This window comes from Bos javanicus, chromosome 12 (assembly GCF_032452875.1).
Source record: "Bos javanicus breed banteng chromosome 12, ARS-OSU_banteng_1.0, whole genome shotgun sequence".
Taxonomy (NCBI): domain Eukaryota; kingdom Metazoa; phylum Chordata; class Mammalia; order Artiodactyla; family Bovidae; genus Bos; species Bos javanicus.
Genome location: NC_083879.1, coordinates 70219742 through 70243053, shown reverse-complemented (window position 1 = coordinate 70243053; position 23312 = coordinate 70219742). Strand labels below are relative to the sequence as shown.

Genomic DNA, 23312 nt, shown 5'->3' with positions numbered 1-23312 from the left:
AAACAGTGTCAGACTTTATTTTGGCGGGCTCCAAAATCACTGCAGATGGTGACTGCAGCCATGAAATTGAAAGAAAGTTTACTCCTTGGAAGGAAAGTTATGACCAACCTAGAAAGCATATTGAAAAGCAGAGACATTACTTTGCCAACAAAGATCCATCTAGTCAAGGCTATAGTTTTTCCAGTAGTCATGTATGGATGTGAGATTTGGACTATAAAGAAAGCTGAGCACTGAAGAATTGATGCTTTTGAACTCTGGTGGTGGAGAAGACTCTTGAGGGTCCCTTGGACTGCAAGGAGATATAACCAGTTCCTCCTAAAGGGTATCAGTCCTGGGTGTTCACTGGAAGGACTGATGTTGAAGCTGAAACTCCAATACTTTGGCCACCTGATGCAAAGAGTGGACTCATTTGAAAAGACCCTGATGCTGGGAAAGATTGAAGGCAGGAAGAGAAGGGGACGACAGAGGATGAGATGGTTGGGTGGCATTACCAACTCAATGGACATGAGTTTGGGTAAACTCCAGGAGTTGGTGATGGACAGGGAGGCCTGGCAAGCTGCAGTTGATGGGGTCACAAAGAGTATGACACAACTGAGCAACTGAACTGAACTGAACAATATCCTAACTTGGAATAAAATGTCTTTTCTTTTCAGTCCTTCATTCCAGGATACTACATTTTAATCAGTTAAAAGGAAAAGAGTAACCCCCAGAGGTCCAGTCCTTTAATTATCTTTGTATTCTAAAGATAAATACAGCCATTGAGCTACATCATGTTTCCTAGACATTTTATCCTCTGATCTTAAACCTCTGGCCTCTTTCCCTACCAGTTGCATCCATCTCAGTACTGATCTGCATGTATACAGTAATGCACTGTATATAAAAGCTTTTACCTCAAAAAGCTTAAAAATTGCAAAAGGCAAATAGGATTTCCAGTAACACTTTATGATTGCTTTCATTAAAGAAGGCTCCCGTGCATCTTTCTCAGCTCTCTTAACTTCTTGATCCCAGTACCTGTGATAAGAAACAAAGCACAGTAAAGAACAGCATGTCCACAAAGGGAAAACAGGGGAGGGGCGGAGTGGAAGATGAGCCTTCACTACAAGGCGCCCTGTGGCTACCCTATAGATGCTGGCTAACTGCCCATAGGGCTTCTGTAAGCAAAGATAAACGGTGCAGACCCTGAAGCACCAGGTGTGTTTCCCTTCAACAAGCCTTGAAGAGAAAAGTCCTAGTCTCAGGAAATGAGTTCCTGCCAAACTTTGCTGGATTCACAGCACCATAAACAGCTCAAGAGGGCAGACACCTTCCTCCTGCTGCAGGAAAAAAAAAAAAAAAGCTAATCCTGACTACATGTTGGAAACTGTTTTTCTGACTTGCTTTTTGTTGCTTTTGTTATTACAGTCATAGGTAATGGCCTGCCTCAGAGGACCCTGCCACTCTGCCTGACTGTAAACTAAAGTGCCTTTGTTCAGTTTGTAGATAATCTGACCTCCCACCTGTGAATAGAAGAGATTAACACTCCCCTTCCAAAGGCTGGCCATTCCCTTGGAGGTGTATTATAGGACTGAAAATCTTTTCACTTTACCTCCCCATTGTCTCTCCCTCTCTATTCTGCATTTTGACTTTAGTTCCCCATTGCTTCCTTCTCTCTGACTCTACAAAAGAACCTGGCATCCAGACCTCCACAAGATGGTTACTCTGGGTCACCAGTCTGCCACCTTCTGGGTCAGCCAGCTTTCTGAATAAAGTCATATTCCTTGCCTCAATACCTTGTCTCTCAGATTCATTGGTCTGTCATGTGGTGAGCAGAGTGAGCTTGGACTCAGTAACACTCCAGGGACCCCACCTCCCAGGACAGAGCTCAGCCTCCAAGGCCTCGACTGTGGGCTCCCTCCACTTGCACAGATGCACAGGGAACACAGATTCCCTGAACCTCCAAAGTGGGCTAAGACCAGGGTTAGCCTGAGATAGGTGAGCATGTGAAGTCAGGGGAGGAGGCTCAGAAGAACCCAGAGGAAGGCAAAGCCCCCCACATACACACCTTTAGCCCCATGTGGAAATTCTCACTCTCCTCCCCTTCTCCCTGCTGCCTGTGCTCACCCTTGCAGCTTTTCTCCAACGTGCTGGGAGCGATCTTCTGGAAGCACCGAGTACATGTCATCTTCTTCTAATCTCCGTTTGTGGCCAATTTTAAACAAGGGATTTATCCACCTGTTAAAAATTAAGAGAAAAGAAGACAGATGTAAATTCAAACTACACATCTTGTTGCAGAGAAGAAGCCAATTCTGACTCCATGTTGAAAACTGTTTCTTTGACTTGCTTTTATTAGTAAAATCATACACAACGGCCTCCTAAAAGAACCCTTGCCCTTCTGCTTCACTGTAAACTACAGTGCCTTTGTTCAGCTCATTGAGACAGAGTTTGTCCCTCCCTACCTGTGAGTAGAAGAGCTTGACACACCCACTTCAAAGGCTGGTCATTCCCTTGGAGATGTTTTGAAAGACTGAAGACCCTTTTACTTTACTGCCTCTCCCTCTCTATTTTGCCTTTGACTTTAGCTACTGATTGTTTTTCTCTCTGTGATCTATAAAAGAATCTGGTATCCAGACCCCAATAAGATGGTTATTTTGAGGCATTAGCATGACATTGTACAGGGATCAAGACCATCCCCAAGAAAGAAATGCAAAAAAGCCAAATGGCTGTCTAAGGAGGCCTTACAAATAGCTGTGAAAAGAAGAGAAGTGAAAAGCAAAGGAAGAAAGGAAAGATATACCCATTTCAATGCAGAGTTCCAAAAAAATAGCAAGGAGAGACAAGAAAGCCTTCCTCAGGGATCAATACAAAGAAATAGAGGAAAATAATAGAATGGGAAAGACTAGAGATCTCTTCAAGAAAATTAGAGATACCAAGGGAACATTTCATGCAAAGATGGGCTCAATAAAGGACAGAAATGGTATGGACCTAACAGAAGCAGAAGATATTAAGAAGGGGTGGCAAGAATACACAGAAGAACTATTAAAAACTTATATTTTTTTTTCTTTTAATATCTGTGACTTTGTTTTGTTTTGTTTTTCTTCTTTTCTTTAATATTCTATTTTTTAAAATCCAACCTTTACTCTAGATTTTTAATCTTTGCTTTTTGGTATGTTATCAATTTTGTACTTTTAAGAACACAATCTTCAGTCCCCATTTTTACTTGGGAGCGAGATTATTGGCTTGACTACTCACTCCCCCTTTGGACTCTCCTTTTTCTCCACCAGGTCGCCTCTGTCTCCTCATTCCCCCTTCTCTTCTCTACCCAACTCTGTGAATCACCAGTGTGTTCCGGACGGTGGAGAACACTTAGGGAACTGATCACTAGCTGGATAGGTCTCTCTCTTTTTGATTCTCCCTTTTTATCCTCCTGGCCACCTCTGTCACCTTTCTCCCTCTTCTCTTCCCTGTATAACTCCGTGAACATCTCCGAGCGGTCCAGACTGTGGAGTACACATAAGGAAGTGATTACTGGCTAGCCTGCTCTCTCCTCTATTGATTCCACCTCATCTCATTCGGGTCACCTCTAACTCCCTCCTCCCTCTTCTCTTCTCCATGTAACTCTGTGAACCTCTCTGGGTGTTCCCCACTGTGGAGAAACTTTTCATCTTTAACCTAGATGTTTTATCAACAGTGCTGTATCGAGGGAGAAGTCTTGAGACTACTGTAAAAATAAGACTGAAAACCAGAAGCAGGAGGCTTAAGTCCAAATCCTGAGAACATCAGAGAACTCCTGACTCCAGGGAACATTAATCGATAGGAGCTCATCAAAGGCCTCCATACCTATACTGAAACTAAGCACCACCCAAGTGCCAACAAGTTCCAGACCAAGACATACCATGCAAATTCTCCAGCAACACAGGAACACAGCCCTGAGCTTCAATATACAGGCTGCACAAAGTTACTCCAAACAACTGACATCTCATAACTCATTACTGGACACTTCATTGCACTCCAGAGAGAAGAAACTCAGCTCCACCCACCAGAACACCGACACAAGCTTCCCTAACCAAGAAACCTTGACAAGCCACCTGTACAACCCCATCCACAGTGAGGAAACTCCATAATAAAGAGAACTCCACAAACTGCCAGAATACAGAAAGGCCACCCCAAACTCAGCAATATAAACAAGATGAAAAGACAGAGGAATACCCAGCAGGTAAAGGAAAAGGATAAATAATTTCACCTTTTTCTCAAGCACACACGGAACCTTCTCCAGGATAGATCATGTCCTGGGCCATAAATCTAGCCTTGGTAAATTCAAAAAAATTGAAATCATTCCAAGCATCTTTTCTGACCACAATGCAGAAAGATTAGATCTCAAGTACAGGAGAAAAACTGTTAAAAATTCCAACATATGTAGGCTAAACAACTTGCTGCTGAATAACCAACAAATCACAGAATAAATCAAAAAAGAAATCAAAATATGCATAGAAATGAATGAAAATAAAAACACAACAACCCCAAACCTATGGGACACTGTAAAAGCAGTGCTAAGGGGAAAGTTCATAACAATACAGGCATATCTCAAGAAATAAGAAAAAAGTCAAATAAATAACCTAACTCTACACCTAAAGCAACTAGAAAAGGAAGAAATGAAGAACCCCAGGGTTAGTAGAAGGAAAGAAATCTTAAAAATTAGGGCAGAAATAAATGCAAAAGAAACAAAGGAGGCCATAGCAAAAATCAACAAAGCCAAAAGCTGGTTCTTTGAAAGGATAAATAAAATTGACAAACCATTAGCCAGTCTCATCAAGAAACAAAGGGAGAAAAATCAAATCCATAAACTTAGAAATGAAAATGGAGAGATCACAACAGACAACACAGAAATACAAAGGATCATAAGAGACTACTATCAGCAATTATATGCCAATAAAATGGACAACGTGGAAGAAATGGACAAATTCTTAGAAAAGTACAACTTTCCAAAACTGAACCAGGAAGAAATAGAAAATTTAACAGGCCCATCACAAGCACGGAAATTGAAACTGTAATCAGAAATCTTCCAGCAAACAAAAGCCCAAGTCCAGACGGCTTCACAGCTGAATTCTATCAAAAATTTAGAGAAGAGCTAACACCTATCCTACTCAAACTCTTCCAGAAAATTGCAGAGGAAGGTAAACTTTCAAACGCATTCTATGAGGCCACCATCACCCTAATCCAAAATCTGACAAAGATGCCACAAAAAAAGAAAACTACAGGCCAATATCACTGATGAAAATAGATGCAAAAATCCTTAACAAAATTCTAGCAATCAGAATCCAACAACACATTAGGAAGATCATACACCATGACCAAGTGGGCTTTATCCCAGGGATTCAAGGATTATTCAATATCCACAAATCAATCAGTGTAATACACCACATTAACAAATTGAAAAATAAAAGCCATATGATTATCTCAATAGATGCAGAGAAAGCCTTTGACAAAATTTAACATCCATTTATGATAAAAACTATCCAGAGAACAGGAATAGAAGGAACATACCTCAACATAATAAAAGCTATATATGACAAACCCACAGCAAACATTATCCTCAATGGTGAAAAATTGAAAGCATTTCCCCTAAAGTCAGGAACAAGACAAGGGTGCCCACTTTCACCACTACTATTCAACACAGTTTTGGAAGTTTTGGCCACAGCAATCAGAGCAGAAAAAGAAATAAAAGGAATTCTAATTGGAAGAGGAGAAGTAAAACTCACACTGTTTGCAGATGACATGATCCTCTACATAGAAAACCCTAAAGACTCCACCAGAAAAGATCTTCATGACACATATAATCATGATGGTGTGTTCACTCAACTAGAGCCAGACATCCTGGAATGTGAAGTCAAATGGGCCTTAGGAAGCATCACTATGAACAAAGCTAGTGGAGGTGATGGAATTCCAGTTGAGCTATTTCAAATCCTGAAAGATGATGCTGTGAAAGTACTGCACTCAATATGCCAAAAATTTGGAAAACTCAGCAGTGGACACAAGACTGGAAAAGTCAGTTTTCATCCCAATCCCAAAGAAAGGCAATGCCAAAGAATGCTCAAACTACCACACAATGGCATTCATGTCACACTCTAGTAAAGTAATGCTCAAAATTCACCAAGCCAGGCCTCAGCAGTATGTGAACCATGAACTTCCAGATGTTCAAGCTGGTTTTAGAAAAGGCAGAGGAACCAGAGATCATATTGCCAACATCCGCTGGATTATCAAAAAAGCAAGAGAGTTCCAGAACAACATCTATTCCTGCTTTATTGACTATGCCAAAGCCTTTGACTGTGTAGATCACAATCAACTGTGGAAAATTCTTAAAGAGATGGGAATACCAGACCACCTGACCTGCCTCTTAAGAATCCTATTTGCAGGTCAGGAAGCAACAGTTAGAACTGGACATGGAATAACAGACTGGTTCCAGACAGGAAAAGGAGTATGTCAAGGCTGTATATTGTCACCCTGCTTATTTAACTTATATGCAGAGTACATCATGAGAAACACTGGACTGGAAGAAACACAAGCTGGAATCAAGATTGCCAGGAGAAATATCAATAACCTCAGATATGCAGATGACACCACTCGTATGGAAGAAATTGAAGAAGAACTAAAGAGGCTCTTGATGAAAGTGAAAGAGGGGAGTGGAAAAAGTTGGCTTAAAGCTCAACATTCAGAAAATTAAGATCATGGCATCTGATCCTATCACTTCATGGCAAATAGATGGGGAAACAGTGGAAACAGTGGCTGACTTTATTTTTTAGGACTCCAAAATCACTGTAGATGGTGATTTCAGCCATGAAATTAAAAGAAAGTTTACTGCTTAGAAGGAAAGTTATGACCAACCTATACAGCATATTGAAAAGCAGAGACATTACTTTGTTAACAAAAGTCCGTCTAGTCAAGGCCATGGTTTTTCCAGTAGTCGTGTATGGATGTGAGAGTTGGACTATAAAGAAACCTGAGCTTTGAAGAATTGATGCTTTTGGACTGTGGTGTTGGAGAAGTCTCTTGAGAGTCCCTTGGACTGCAAGAAAATCCAACCAGTCCCTCCTAAAGGAGATCAGTCCTGGGTGTTCATTTGAAGTACAAATACTTTGGCCACCTGACGTGAAGAACTGACTCATTAAAAAGACCCTGATGCTGGGAAAGTTTGAGGGCAGGAGGAGATGGGGATGACAGAGGATGAAATGGTTGGATGACATCACTGACTCAATTGACATGAGTTTGGGTAAACTCCAGGAGCTGGTGATGGACCGGGAGGCCTGGCATTCTGTAGTTCATGGGGTCACAAAGAGTCATACATAACTGAGCAACTGAACTGAACTGAGCCTGCCATCTTCTCTGTCTGTCAGTTCCCCAATTAAAGTCTCTACCTTGCATCAGCAGCTCATCTGTCAGATTCATCAGCCTATTGTGAGGTGAGCATAGTGAGCTTGGACTCGGTAACAATCTCTAATTAGAACCCTATATTAATGGGCTTTATTAAAAAGAAAATTCTACATTTTAAATATATAGAGACATGAGTGGGGGGAATATATGGGCATCCCTGGTGGCTCAGTGGTAAAGAATCCACCTGCCAATGCAGAAGACACGGATTCGATCCCTGGGTCAGAAAGATCCCCTGGAGAAGAAAGTGGTAACCCCCTCCAGCATCTTGCCTCAGAAATCCCAGGCACAGAGGAGCCTGGTGGGCTAACGTGCATGGTGTCACAAAAGAGTCAGACACAACTTAATGACTAAACAACAATACATTCATATATATGCCCTAGCTCTACACACTGAAGGGGTCCTAAAAGCAAAGACATACCAGTTGCAAAGAACATTCCAGCTCCCAAATGTTAGGGGTTTTGTTTCTTTAACCTACACAATTACAAAATATTTTTCTCATGATGAGAACTTTCACAGTTGAGAAATAAAATACTGCTTCCCATACCAGTAAACAAAGGATATCAGAGTCATCAATAATTGCAGCCACCTCCCTCTGAGTGAGTGAACTGGTGAGTCCTTTGGGAACACAGGAAGGAAACAAACAAACAAACAAAAAACCATGCTATATGTTGTTGCTGTTCAGTCGCTCAGTCAGGTCTGACTCATTGGGACCCCATGGACTGCAGCATGCCAGGGTTTCCTGCCCTTCACGATCTCCCAGAGTTTGCTCAAACTCATACCCATTGAGCTAATGATGCCATATAACCATTTCATCCTCTGTTGCCCCTCCTCCTCCTGCCCTCAATCCTTCCCAGCAACAGTCAAACTGCAGCAACCCCCAATAATGACCCCAGAGGGAGCACAGGATGACAAAACACTAGATACTGGCCCCAGATAACTGAGGTGCATATCAAAGGAATAATTTCCATGAGCCCAGATTCCTGCATTTTCCCATTCAAAGAAAAGCACTAAATTCTTCAATTTGAGATATCTGGTTTTCTTTCATTAAGAATATTTTGACGTTCAGACTACCTGTCCTTTAGGGGAAAACTCCTATATGACTGGGCTCTACACCCTCACCTCCTCAGAACACTTTTCTCAGGGTTACTTGAGATGCTTCCTCCTAGACTTGAAGTCTTAAGAATATCTACTGAATAAAACATAACTGTCAATATTTAGGCTCTGCAATTTTTTCTCAATCGACTCTCTTAGGTACTTTGCTGTTGTTGATGCTGCTAAGTAGCTTCAGTCGTGTCCGACTCAGTGTGACCCCATAGACGGCAGCCCACCAGGCTCCCCCTTCCCTGGGATTCTCCAGATAAGAACACTGGAGTGGGTTGCCATTTCCTTCTCCAATGCATAAAAGTGAAAAGTGAGAGTGAAATCGCTCAGTCGTGTCCGACTCTTCACGACCCCATGGACCGTAGCCTCCCAGGCTCCTCCACCCATGGGATTTTACAGGCAAGAGTACTAGAGTGGGTTACCGTTGCCTTCTCCCTTAGGCACTTTGCTGCTGTTGCTGGTAAGTCGCTTCAGTCGTGTCCGACTCTGTGCGACCCCATAGACAGCAGCCCACTAGACTCCTCTGTCCCTGGGATTCTCCAGGCAAGAATACTGGAGTGGATTGCCATTTCCTTCTCCAGTGCATGAAAGTGAAAAGTGAAAGGGAATTCGCCCAGTCGTGTCCAACTCTTAGCGACCCCATGGACTGCAGCCCACCAGGCTCCTCCGTCCATGGGAGTTCCAAGCAAGAGTACCAGAGTGGGGTGCCAGTGCTTTCAAATATGCAATATAGTAATTTTTCAATGTATTAGTAGTTTGGGGGAGGTAATTTTAACTTTGTTTATTTATGGTTGCACTGGGTCTTCATTGTTATGAATGGGCTTTCTTGAGTTGTGTCGAGCAGGGGCTACTCTCTAGTTGTGGTGCTCAGGCTTCTCATTGTGATGGCTTCCCTTATTGGGGAGCATGGGCTCCATGCTGCATGGGCTTAGTTGCCTTGCAGCATGTGAGGTATTCCCAGACCAGGGACTGAAACTGTGTTCCCTGTATTGGCAGGTGGATTCTTTATGACTGGACCACCAGGAAAGTCTGCAATACAGTATTATTAACTACAGTTACTAACCTGGACATTAAGTCTTCATGATTTATTTGTAACTGGAATTTTGTGCCTTTTGTTCCTCTTCACCTAGATCCTGGTTTTTAATACATTTTTTCCTAAAAGGAACCAGGCTCCTTGAAGCAATGGCTAACTCCAGGGTTGGGAGACTGTATGCAAACACCTGACAATTAGCTGTTTTGATTATAATGTAATTTCCTAACATCAAGCTATGGAGACATCCATTACAAAAACATTCACCTCCAGTGAACACATGCCAACTACACGACTAGATAAAGAGCCAGGCCAGCTTATCCACGAAGTTCCTTTTTGTAGAAAGCTCACATTGACATGATAACAGACTATCTCACTGCTTGCTTGCTCCTCCCTTCCTGTTTTTTTAAGTCCCACTCTCATGTTTTAATTAACCAATAAAGAGTGAACCTGTTGAATACTAGACACCACACTCTCAACCCCAAAGAGGCAGAAGTCCAGATCCAAATACTCTCTCCCTGGACTACGCTAAAGCCTTTAACTGTGTGGATCACAACAAACTGTGGGAAATTATTCAAGAGATGGGAATACCAGACCAACTTACCTGCCTCCTTAGAAATCTGTATGCAGGTCAAGAACAACAGTTAGAACCAGACATGGAACAACGAACTGGTTCCAAATTGGGAAAAAAGTACGTCAAGGCTATATATTGTCACCCTGCTTATTTAACTTATATGCAGAGTACATCATGAGAATTGCTCGGCTGGATGAAGCACAAGCTGAAATCAAGATTACTGGGAGAAATATCAATAACCTCAGATATGCAGATGACACTATCCTTATGGCAAAAATTGAAGAAGAACTAAAGAGCCTCTTGATGAATGAGAGGAGAGTGAAAAAGTGGGCTTAAAACTCAACATTCAGAAAACAAAGATCATGGCATCCAATCCCATCACTTCATGGGCAAATAGTTGGGGAAACTGCCGGGAGCCGGCATATTGCATATTGAGTGCATATTGCATATTGAGTGCAGCACTTTTCAGGATCTGGAATAGCTCAACTGGAATTCTATCACTGCCGGTAGCCAGCGTGAGGAACTCCACCCATGACAAAGGTCATGAGGAAGGAGGCTCGGCATACGCAAAGGCGGGATCGAGCTTCAGGAGTCCCCTGGAAATTCTCGAGCATATACCCCCAAAACCAGAGTCTGCCTACTTTCTGCTTTGTGCTTTCAGCTACACCTCTGACTTTACGGAGGGCTGTCCCCCACTACCTCTCTCTGAAAAAGAGTTAGCTTACAGCTCCAGTTAATAATTCCTGGGTGTGACAGTGTTTAACCTACAAACTCCTTTGGAAATCCTCTAGCCTGCCTGAATAGGTTTTTCCGGCCACATTTGATTGTTCAGAGCCTCCCAACTGTGAGAGGCAGGAGATGTTCTAAACTGTCTAAACACAGATTCTTTTGAGTAGTTAAAAGATTGATTAGAAATTGTATTGGGGAAGGGATTTTCACTTGTTGGGCCAATGTTTGCTGCTAAGTTTCCATATCCCTTACCTGCTGTGTCCCTGGCAGTGTATTGATTAATATAGTTGGTGTAAACAGTAGCTTTAATGTTTGTAACCTGGGACCCTTGAGTTAATTCTTTTTCTTGTTGTAGCCCACCACACCTTTGCTCTGTAGGAATGCAACTTTATCTAATGCTTTTGGAGGGTGGCTCCTGACCAATCACCTTTAGAGAAAAATAAGTTTTCTGAAGAAAAGGTCTTAAAATGTTCACAGGCCTCCGGGCCAGAAGATAATGCAAATCACCTAAGCTTTTGCATATGATAAGTTTGCAGGAAGAAAGCCTGGCTTGCTGCCTGACTCTACCCCTTCCCCCATTATCCTCTGTGCATAACTTAAGGTATAAAAACTACTTTGAAAAATAAAGTGCGGGCCTTGTTCACCGGAACTTGGTCTCACCATGTCGTTCTTTCTCTTACCTTCTGGCTGAATTATTCAGCCTCTTTTCTCCACTGAATTTCTTCACTGAGCTATCCTTATTTCAGCCTCTTTTCTCCACTGAATTTTCCTACTGAGCTATCTTCATTCTATTACTCTTTATATCCTTAATTAACATTTAATTAAGCAATTGTTTCCTGACCTTCGCCTACGCCGTCTCTCCTTCGAATACCCTGGTTCAGCCGGGGCTGGTCCCCGGCAGGAAACAATGAAAACAGTGACAGAATTTATTTTCTTGGGCTCAAAAATTACTACAGATGGTGACTGCAGCCATCTGTAAATAAAAGATGCTTGCTCCTTGGAAGAAAAGCTATGACAAACTTAGATAGCATATTAAAAAGTAGAGCCATTACTTTGCTGACAAAGGCTCATCTTGTCAAAGCTATGATTTTTCCATTAGTCATGTATGGATGTGAGAGTTGGACTATAAGGAAAGCTGAGTGCTGAAGAAGTGATGCTTTTGAACTGTGGTGTTGGAGAAGACTTTTGAGAGTCCCTTGGACTGCAAGGAGGTCTAACCAATCCATGCTAAAGGACATCAGTCCTAAATATTCATTGGAAGGACTGAGCTAAAGCTGAAACTCCAATACTTTGGCCACCTGAAGCAAAGAACTGACTCTTTGGAAAAGACCCTGATGCTAGGAACAATCGAAGGTGGTAGGAGGAGGGGACGACAGAGGATGAAATAGTTGGATGGCATCACCAACTCGATGACATGAGTTTGAGTGAGCTCTGGGAGTTGGTGATGGACCGGGAAGCCTGGCGTGCTGTCCATGGGGTCACAGAGACTTGGACTTGACTGAGTAAACTGAACTGAACTGAACTGAACTCTCTCTCTTTCATCCAGGACATCACTCTGTCACCCAACGTGTACATGTGAGTGATAAACCTTGCCTTTTCAAAGTTCCCTAATGGTTCTTGCTGAGACTCGTCTCACAATCCTAAGAACTCAAGTACAGGTCAGGTCACAAGACTGGTTCCAAAAAAGGAACATCTGTGGGTGCTGCTATAACTAGTATGAACTCAGGTGAGCAAAGTCCCAGGCATTTCCAGTAGCAGAACCACTATCAGTAGGTGAAAAACAACAGCCAGAGAAAGTACAAGCTGGGCCTGGAACACCTTGCACCATAAAATAAGGAAGCAAGGAACTGAGAGATGAAATTATTTTAAGAAATTAAATATTTCCTGCAATATCAGTAAACAAGGATGTCACAAACATCAGCAGGAACTGGTGAGCCCTGAGGAAATTCAGGAAGGAAAAGAATACCTGCCATCTAGTAGCCATTAGACCTCAGCCACTCTCTGCAGCCATTCCCTGTGATGAGCCCTAAGGAAACTCAGCACATGAAAACACAGGATACGGGCTCCAGATAACAGAGATATACAGCAAAGAAATATGTTCAGTGAGCCCAGACTCTTGTCTTCCCATATATATAAAAGCACTAAATTCCTTAACTTGGGATATTGGATTTACTTTAATTTACAATAATCTTTTGATGTTCCTGGCTACTTGCCCTTTGTTTCAAAACTCCTATATATCCTAGCTCCTCCTCTTGCCTCCGTTGAGCCATTTCTCTAAAGCTGTCTCCCGGGCCACAGTCCTCATTTTGCCTCAATTCAGATCAGTTCAGTTCAGTTCAGTTCAGTCGCTCAGTCGTGTCAGACTCTTTGCGACCCCATTAATCGCAGCACGCCAGGCCTCCCTGTCCATCACCAACTCCCGGAGTCTACTCAAACTCATGTCCATCGAGTTGGTGATGCCATCCAGCCAGCTCATCCTCTGTTGTCCCCTTCTCCTCCTGCCCCCAATCCCTCCCAGCATCAGGGTCTTTTCCAATGTGTCAACTCTTCCCATGAGGTGGCCATAGTATTGGAGTTTCAGCTTCAGCATCAGTCCTTCCAAAGAACACCCAGGACTGATCTCCCTTAGAATGGACTGGTTGGATCTCTTTGCAGTCCAAGGAACTCTCAAGAGTCTTCTCCAACACCACAGTTCAAAAGCATCAACTCTTCAGCGCTCAGCTTTCTTCACAGTCCAACTCTCACATCCATACATGACCACTGGAAAAACCATAGCCTTAACTAGATGGACCTTTGTTGGCAAAGTAATGTCTCTAATTTTTAATATGCTTTCATCAAGAGGTTTTTTACCTCCTCTTCACTTTCTGCCATAAGGGTGGTGTTATCTGCATATCTGAGGTTATTGATATTTCTCCCAGCTGTCTTGATTCCAGCTTGTGCTTCTTCCAGCCCAGCATTTCCCATGATGTACTCTGCATATACTTTAAATAAGCAAGGTGACAATATACAGCCTTGACATATTCCTTTTCCTATCTGGAACCAGTCTGTTGTTTCATGTCCAGTTCTGTTGCTTCCTGACCTGCATATAAGTTTCTCAAGAGGCAGGTCAGGCGATCTGGTGTTCCCCTCTCTTTAAGAATATTCCACAGTTTATTGTGATTCACACAGTCAAAGGTTTTGGGATAGTCAATAAAGCAGAAATAGATGTTTTTCTGGAACTCTCTTGCTTTTTACATGATCCAGCGGATGTTGGCAATTTGATCTTTGGTTCCTCTGCTTTTTCTATACCAGCTTGAACATCTGGGAGTTCATGGTTCATGTATTGCTGAAGCCTGGCTTGGAGAATTTTGAGCATTAATTTACTAGCGTGTGAGATGGGTGCAATTGTGCAGTCGTTTGAGCATTCTTTGGCATTGCCTTTCTTTGGGATTGAAATGAAAACTGACCTTTTCCAGTCCTGTGTCCACTGCTGAGTTTTCCAAATTTGCTGGCAAATAAATTGTAATTCCCAACTTTCATGTTGTGAAATTTTTTTCAACAGAATCATGAGGATGTGTAGAAAGGACAGAGAAGTCAACTCGCAGGGCTCTCACTAGACAAACCTGGGATACTTCAAGCACAGAAATAAGTGAATGGGGCTTCCTTGGTGGCTCAGTAGTAAAGAATCTGTCTGCCAATGCAGGCAAGACAGCTTTGATCCCTGGTCCAGGAGGATCCCACATGTCACAGGATAACCACTCAGCCAGCACTCTAGAGCCCATAAGCTACAACTGCTGAGCCCAAGAACTGAAACTACTGAAGCCCACTCACTCTAGGGCCCATGCTCTGAAACAAGAGAGACCACTGCTCACAAACCAAACTAGAAAGTAGCCCCTGTTCTTCACAAGGAAAGCCCACACACAGCAATAGAGACTCAGCACAGCCAGAAATAATAAAGAAACAATCTTGCCTTTAGAAAAAAAAAAAAATTAAAATATATGGCAATGAATCATAACCCACTAAATAATGAATGAATCCACGAATCCTTACTGTAACATAAACAAGAGAGAAGGGAAAGCTTTTCCATTCTAGAATGCAAACAAACATAGAAGCAACAATGGAGTTAGAAAATTATCCATGGAACTTAAAACTAATGGGTAAAAGTTTGATGTGGAGTATGGTATTTATATAATCTCAAATTATTTCTCTGCAAATTATTTATTAATTTTAACAGGAGAAAACAGTAACTAAATAGAAGATCACCCCACAAAACCCCATTCAAATCCAGTATGCACTGTGTAAGTGATAATAATTAATATGCAGAGATAGCCCAAAGACTAACATCAATTTACTGATTTTGCCAGAGCTAGGAAATTTTCAAGGTGAAATAATAATAACCTGTAAAAGTGGAGATCAGATTTCTTATACCTATTGCTTTATTTCTAGCACAATATATAGTGCAGAGAAGATGCTTAAGAATTACATGTTAAATAAATGAATGTCTATGAATTATTAAATAAACAATAAGAGACTGAGCTTCAGATTGTGTAAACCCTGCCTGGCATGCCTAAAGGACCCTGGTCCAGGAGTCAGAAGACTGGATTCTACTCCCAGCAGTGGTAATGAGGACCCAGGGCCTTAAAGGTCCACCTCCCCACTGCTCCCCTACTCCATTCCAGTTCTGTACATTCGTGACCCTTAATATTTCTAGGTCTCAATTTCCTTCCAAAACAAAAGTATAAATCTATGAGTTTTATTACCAAACTGGCTTAAAAGATGTTGGGTCATTTATCCTACAGTTATTCCCTACAGAAATCACTCAGGAAATTAGCACTGGGACTTACCCAGATAATGACACCCTGCCTGAGAGGTCCTCTGTAAAATTCTGCTTGAGCAGGAAAGATGTTCAACATCACTAACCATCAGGGAAATGAGACACTACCTCACACATTTTAGAGGAACTAATATGGGGAAAACAAAGAAGAAAAGAGAAGGTTTAGCAAGGATGTGAAGAAACTGGGCCCTTACACACTGATGGTGAGGGAGGGGGTGTAAAATGGACACAGGAAAAATACTGTATGATTCTACTTACATGAAGGTACTCAGAGCAGTCAAGTTTAGAGAGAAACAAAGTGGCCCTGTGATTCCCAGCGGCTGGAAAGGGACTGGGGAGTTAGTGTTTAATGACACACTAATGCAGGATGAAAAGGGTTCTGAAAATAAGTTGTATTATAATGTGAATGTACATAACAACCCTGAATCAAATGCTTAAAAGTAGTTAAGATGGTAAATTTATGGTTTTTGCATTTTACCACTACTTTTTAAAATTTAAAGATAAAAAAATTGTACATGGTATACCTCAGGCGGAAATCTTCCTGTGTTAGAGTCTAGGTTTTACCACTCTCTGGTTGTATGACCTTGAACTAGTCAAGTAACCTTTCAGTATCAGTCTCTGGAAAGTGGGGAGAACACCTGGAGATAATAACACCCACCTGGGCTGTTGAGTTAACTGAAAGGATCAATGTTGCTCTGAACAGGACAAAGTCAGACAAAGAGCAGCTGTCACCACGACACCACTCTTGAGTAATCCCATGCAGAAAAGAAATTAATTTGCTCAATTAGGCAAATTTCTTTCCCCATGGCTCTTGATTTAAGAACTTTCACAAATTCCTTTGCTGCCAAATCTCAAAATTCCAGACAGAGCCCTCTGGACACCATCAAGGGATGAAGATTTTCACCTCCTTTAGATGACTGACAGGAACCTAAATCACATGTCACCACCTAAATAAGGATTTGGACCTGCAGACCTGACTCCTTAATTCCAATTTATCCCTGAGGGCATATACTCAACAATTCAACCAATGCTGAATGAGCTATCCCCCAACCCAGTTCCACTCCAAGAATTATCCTCTCCACCATGATCCTTTCTCCTTCCCTCTCCTCCTACAACTCTTCATCCAGCAGCAGTATTTCCCACTAACTGTCCCACCAGAGACCACAATCCTTCAGGGCAATGACTACTTACATACTACATGGAATCTCCATGACCAAGCACAGCGCCTAGCATAGATGTCACTGGAACCCATCCAGGAGGATATCAGAACACCCACATTGCTGTTGAGCTATGGGGCACCACCCTGGCTTTCTCAGAGTGACCCAAGCCAAATCCAATTAGTCATGAGTGTCAATGCTCAAGCTAGAATCTTCTCTCCTTTCCTCTGAGACTTGCCTTGGTTCCTAAAACTTGCTCAAAATCCATTTTCTCATCCCTTCCCCTTTCATCAACTCTCTGTTCTTTCCACTTCAAAATAATTGAAGCAGCAGTGCAGGCTGCATGCCCCACCCTCCCCAAGGCTCTCCAGTTTTCTCCGCACCCTCTGCCCTGGGGTCCACCAGGCTGTGGGCACTGCAGAGCCTTCCTGCCTCAGAACTTCTAGGCCTTTTCTGCTTCATGCCTGGCCTTTTGTCTCCCTTCTTTCCTATCAGGTAATCAAAGACTTTACTTCTTCAGTGTCCCTTGTCTTATCAACACACATATTCCCAACACTTTTTCCCACACTACAGCTAACACCAAGAATCTACTATTACACACAGATAACTGTTTTAAATCCTCTTCTTTAAGAGAAAAAAAAAGACACATACATTTGATACATTTGCAAAAATTCAGCAACAGTGAGAGTAAAAAATGAGGAGTCACAACTAAAATACTGTTCTCGCTGACCAACTCCCAACGTTGTGATAGGATTAAAGTACTGCTTGGAGAAGGCGATGGCACCCCACTCCAGTACTCTTGCCTGGAAAATCCCATGGACGGAGGAGCCTGGTGGGCTGCAGTCCATGGGGATTGGAACCAGTAAGCAACAAGCAGATGATGCCCTACCTGCATGTAACAGGTGTACAGCCACCACTAGGTACAGGACTCAATCATCACCAAAGTCCCTCCAAGTGCCTAGTTCTGACTCACCTCAGAATATTTGGTCTTTAGTATCTGTTCCAATCAACCACTTTCTTTCTTCTAAACTATTAAAATTCTTCCCCATGAGGAAGGACAGAGCTCTTGCTTCCAAGTTCCAGGTATCCTTCCTGAAAGTAGGGAGTATATCTGACTACCCAAGCAAGCCTTTGATGCCACTCACTGGGATTTGAGAAACCAAAGCATAGGAAAGAAACTACTTTACTTGGATCAAATAATCATTCCAGAACCTGAATTAAATGCACATGAACATGCAATTCATATTTTCTTAATTAAAGGACACAACTCAAGACCAAAGAACTGATAGAATCTTGTGAGTTATCTTGGTGCTTTAACAGATTGCTCAGTTTATCAGTCCCTGAGAAATAAACATCGGTGCATTTAGGTGAATTTAGGAGATATATCATCTTATGCAGCTTGCAAAGCCAAGCCTCCTGCCTCAGTACAATCAGGACCAATGTGAGTGCCTGCATATTTGCAATAGCCCCAACCTGCTTTTCCCATCATATATCCCTCTGTCCCAACAGGAATCTTTTCTCACAGCCAGGTTGGTTTCCATCTTGTTCCTGAACACTCACTGACATGCCTACCTTTATCCTCCCACCCTGCATCCACCCCAGTCCCTCATAGGCCTTTATCTGTAACTGAGCAGGACCCTATGGGGTCTTCCCAAGACAGATCCCTTCCCCATATCCTGTTTTAACTCCTCTCTGAAGCACCTAGATGACAGTATTTGAATCATATTTCCTGAGTTGTTTTACAGATATGAAAACCCCCACCTAAAGGAAGATGTTAACTAGTTGATGATCATGAGCATATAGCTCCCAGGCCCCTTGAAGCCTAAGGATTGATAATGTTAACCCCTGTGACACTGTCCTTTTACCTCACCATCAACCAATCAAGAGAATTGTACATGAGCTGATCACATACCCTGTGACCCCTCTCCCTTACCTAGCCTTTAAAAATACTTTCCTGAAATCCTTTGGTGATTTTGGAGTTTTGGAGGCATAAGTCACCCATTTCCTTGCATGGCCCTACAATAAACCTTGCTCTCCTCCAAACTCTGACATTTCCTTATTGTTTGGCTTCACTGTACATCAGGCACATGAACTTGCTTTCAGTTACAATTTTGGCAAGGCAGCCCAGAGTCTGTGCCCACAGTAGGTCAACTCCAGCCACAGAAAGCCCCTTCTCTGAGTCCCCAGAGGCTGCTGGAGCTCATTTGCTCCAAGGAACTGGGAGGCACTGTCCTTGAGAGGTACCAACTGCCTCATGGCACAAGACTGTTTGGAACAAAGAAATGTCCAGAGCTGCAGTTCACATTCAGTGTTGCTTGGAAGTTAAGTCATTCCAGCCTGTGCAGGCTGGGAACTCTCTCTACTCCATTTGGGCTGCTTCTCTTACAGGAAGTGAGCCACTCTGGGTCTGTTCTCTTTAGAGAACTGGGCCAATCTGTTTAGAGGCCTCTATCTGGGTATGGATATAAAAATTTTTACACCTCCTCTGAATTTCTGTCTGTGCAACTGTATTTCATATGCTTTTGTATCATTTTGGGGTGAGTCACTTGTGTCCAGTCTCTTTGGGGAGCCAGGTCACTCTGCGGCCTCCATCTGGAAATGGAGGTGGAATTTGGGGGCTCTACCTGGGCTGATTCTTTGTATGTGGGACCATACGTTTGTTGTTTGTATGTGCATCAGTACTTGCACTGGCCAACTGAGATGTCTTTGGTGAATAGTGCAGCTCATGTGTGATGATGCATTGAGTTGGGCTTTGCCTGTGGTGCAGCACTGCTTAGCATTTTCCCTTTTGGACTAGCCTTGGTCATTCATTCAGTTTTATTTCTGATGGGATGTTGGTTGAGATTCTCCCCATTTTGACTAAAGGGACATGGTTTTGGAATCTCCCTGTTTGGGGCTAGGGAACTGTGATCCTGAGAGAACATTTTAAATTGTTGTTTGCTTGATATTTGATGACACCAGCCATGAATAATGGATGATCAGAGCTCTGCTCCATCTTACAGTTCCGCTAGGGTATATGTTACAAAACTGGGAGATCTTCAGCTATGTTCATGTAAAAGAAAGAAAACTGTATTTTTATTGTAACACTGTGTATGCTCAATACTCTCTAAGATCTGGAGAACAATGACCCATAATGGCTCTGCTATTGTATCAAAATGGGCCTTTTGCAATTTGGCTTATATTGGAGGATATGTGTGTGGGTGTCTGTGTTATCTTCCTGCCTGAGTCCAAATCCTGTTCCCTCTTTCTGGTTTTAAGTGAGCCATGTGAATGTGAGCAAATGATATACATTACTGTCTATTACTATTATCTGTTTTTTTTTAAAACTTAAATGGATACTTGAGAACTGGAGAAAAAAAATTCCTGAAAATAGCCAAGATGATTGAGTTTTGTATAATGAGTTAGAAGAGAAATTTGCATTTCTCTTTTTGTGCCTTTTAGATATAAATGATCTCTACAGATATTTGGTAATGTAAAATTTTAGAGTTGTGCTAAATCAAGTTAAATGATGGAAGTTTATGCAGTTGTTTCAACACGGGATAATTTAAGAACAAAATAACATAGATACAGAAAATGATGAAAGGTTTGTAGAAAGGCAACACTGAAAAAAGAACTTTGTGTGTGGTACAGATGGGCTAAGTTTATACTGAATTTAATTAAGTAAATGACTTTTATTATTAAAAGCAAACTGGTACAAGACTAGATTTGGTTTTCTCTTTCTGTTAGAAGGACAAAGTTCTCCTGGAATGCTGACTTTGATAACAGATTGTGTGAACTTCTGTGCCTTGAAGTGATCTGTATTTGCGTTTGAGATGTCTTCTCACTTTGGTTAAGAAAAAAGTAATGTTTCACAGTGATCTATGACCTTATTTGACCAAGTGTTTTGAAAATTTTTCGCAAACTTTTCAAATATACAATTTTCATTAAAGTTCTTTTGATTTCCAGACAGCTTTAAAATGCTTTAGAGAGCCCCTGATGCATCTAAGAGAAATTCTTAACTAATATTATTTGGTACATAAAATTACTGGACAGCATTATCACATGAGTGATAAAGCTACTTAGAGTATACTTTATGAATGAATGTTATTAACACAGACATGGTAAAAGTTAAAGTTTCTGAAATTTGGATATGTACTGGTATAATTGTATCAGTCATAATTCTAGTTGTTATCTTAAAATACTGGATGCCCCAACAACTTGGTTAAACTTCCTTGTCAAAAAACACTGTAATCAGATCTCTAACTTTGCTTTTTTAAGTCTAATCATCTGCAGACAGTTTAAGCTGAGGCTTTCCAAATTGCTCCATCTTTAAGAAGAGTCACAGGAAGGACTTCTGACAAGAACAGGTTTCTGAAAACTTTCATATCATGCTGCTGAACCAGGTAAGATATTTAAAATTTAACAGAATTTCTCACTTCATGAAAATGCTAGTAAAAATGATTAATTCTATAAGATTGAGTAAACTAATGAATGGGCTCCCCAAGTGGTACAGTGGTAAAGAACTCGCTGGAGATGTGGGTTCAATCCCTGGGTCGGGAAGATCCCCTAGAGTAGAAAATGGGAACCCACTCCAGTATTCTTCCCTGGAAAATTTGATGGACAGAGGAATCTGGCAGGCTACAGTCCATAGGGTTGCAAAAGTGTCGGACTTCACTGAACACACACATTCACACAAACTGATACATATGGGTTATAATTTTGAGGTTTTGTCTGAAATACTACCAGTCCTTAATCTGTGTTTCTACAGATATAAGGAAATGTTAGGTGGTTTGAGAAAGGAGTCCAAAATGGCAGTTAAACAGTGGCAACTAAAAGGCAAACAAAGAAATAAAAAAGCCAGAGTAAAATAAAACAAAGGAAAACTCTGCAGCCTGGAGTAAAAATCATTGGGAAAAACACACCCATCATGACCCCTTCCCTGGTTGGTCTCAGGTATAAGCCATGATTGACGCTGCTGTTGTTCTTCAGTCGCTCAGTCCTTTCTGATTCATTGAAACCCCATGGACTGCAGCACACCAGGCTTCCCTGTCCTTCATCATCTCTCAGAGCTTGCTCAAACTCATGTCCATTTAATGGATGATGCCCTCCAATCATCTCATCCTCTGTCATCCCCTTCTCCTCCTGGCCTCTATCTTTCCCAGCATCAGGGTCTTTTCCAATGAATTGGCTTCTTCACATCAAGTGACCAAAGTATTGGAGCTTCAGCTTCAACATCAGTCCTTCCAATGAATATTCAGGATTGATTTCCTTTAGGATTGACTGGTTTGATCTCCTTGCAGTCCAAGGAACTCTCAAGAGTCTTCTCCAGCACCACAGTTTGAAAGCATCAATTCTTTGGTGCTCAGCCTTCTTTATAGTCCAAATCTCACATCCAGACATGATTACTGGAAAAACCATAGCTTTGACTATATGAACCTTTGATGGCAGTGATGTCTCTGCTTTTTCATATGCTGTCTAGGTTTGTCATAGCTTTTCTTCCAAGGAACAAGCATCTTTTAATTTAATGGCTGCAGTCACTAACTACAGTTTTTTTTTCCTCTCTGTTAAGAAAACAAAGTTATCTAGGAATGTGGTATTTAATAACACAGTGTGAATTTCTTTGCTTTTAACTGGTTTATATTTGTTTTTAAAAGCTTTTCTTACTCTGTTAAAGTAAATAAGGCTGAGCTTAATCTACATGTACCATCTGAATGCAGAGTTCCAAAGAATAGCAAGAAGAGATAAGAAAGCCTTCCTCAGCGATCAATGCAAAGAAATAGAGGAAAACAACAGAATGGGAAAGACTAGAGATCTCTTCAAGAAAATTAGAGATACCAAGGGAACATTTCATGCAAAGATGGGCTCGATAAAGGGCAGAAATGGTATGGACCTAACAGAAGCAGAAGATGTTAAGAAGAGGTGGCAAGAATACACAGAAGAACTGTACAAAAAAGATCTTCACAACCCAGATAATTATGATGATGTGATCACTGACCTAGAGCCAGACATCCTGGAATATGAAGTCAAGTGGGCCTTAGAAAGCATCACTTCAAACAAAGCTAGTGGAGGTGATGGAATTCCAGTTGAGCTATTTCAAATCCTGAAAGATGATGCTGTGAAAGTGCTGCACTCAATATGCCAGCAAATTTGGAAAACTCAGCAGTGGCCACAGGACTGGAAAAGGTCAGTTTGCATTCCAATCCCAAAGAAAGGCAATGCCAAAGAATGCACAAACTACTGCACAATTGCACTCATCTCACACGCTAGTAAAGTAATGCTCAAAATTCTCCAAGCCAGGCTTCAGCAATATGTGAACCATGAACTTCGTAATGTTCAAGCTGGTTTTAGAAAAGGCAGAGGAACCAGAGATCAAATTGCCAACATCCGCTGGATCATGGAAAAAGCAAGAGAGTTCCAGAAAAACATCTATTTCTACTTTATTGACTATGCCAAAGCGTTTGACTGTGTGTATCACAATAAACTGTGGAAAATTCTGAAAGAGATGGGAACACCAGACCACCTGAC

General features: G+C 41.7%; 1 protein-coding gene across 1 annotated transcript in view; it reads right to left on the bottom strand.

The window, feature by feature from the left end:
• LOC133258057 (ATP-binding cassette sub-family C member 4-like) overlaps positions 1-23312 on the bottom strand; it is a 395899-nt gene that overhangs the window by 292446 nt on the left and 80141 nt on the right. The window contains exons 4-5 of the mRNA XM_061434396.1: positions 2101-2211; positions 891-1011 (exon numbers count right to left, since the gene is read on the bottom strand). Of these exons, the coding sequence (XP_061290380.1) occupies positions 891-1011; positions 2101-2211 (232 nt within the window). The remainder of the gene's footprint in view (positions 1-890; positions 1012-2100; positions 2212-23312) is intronic.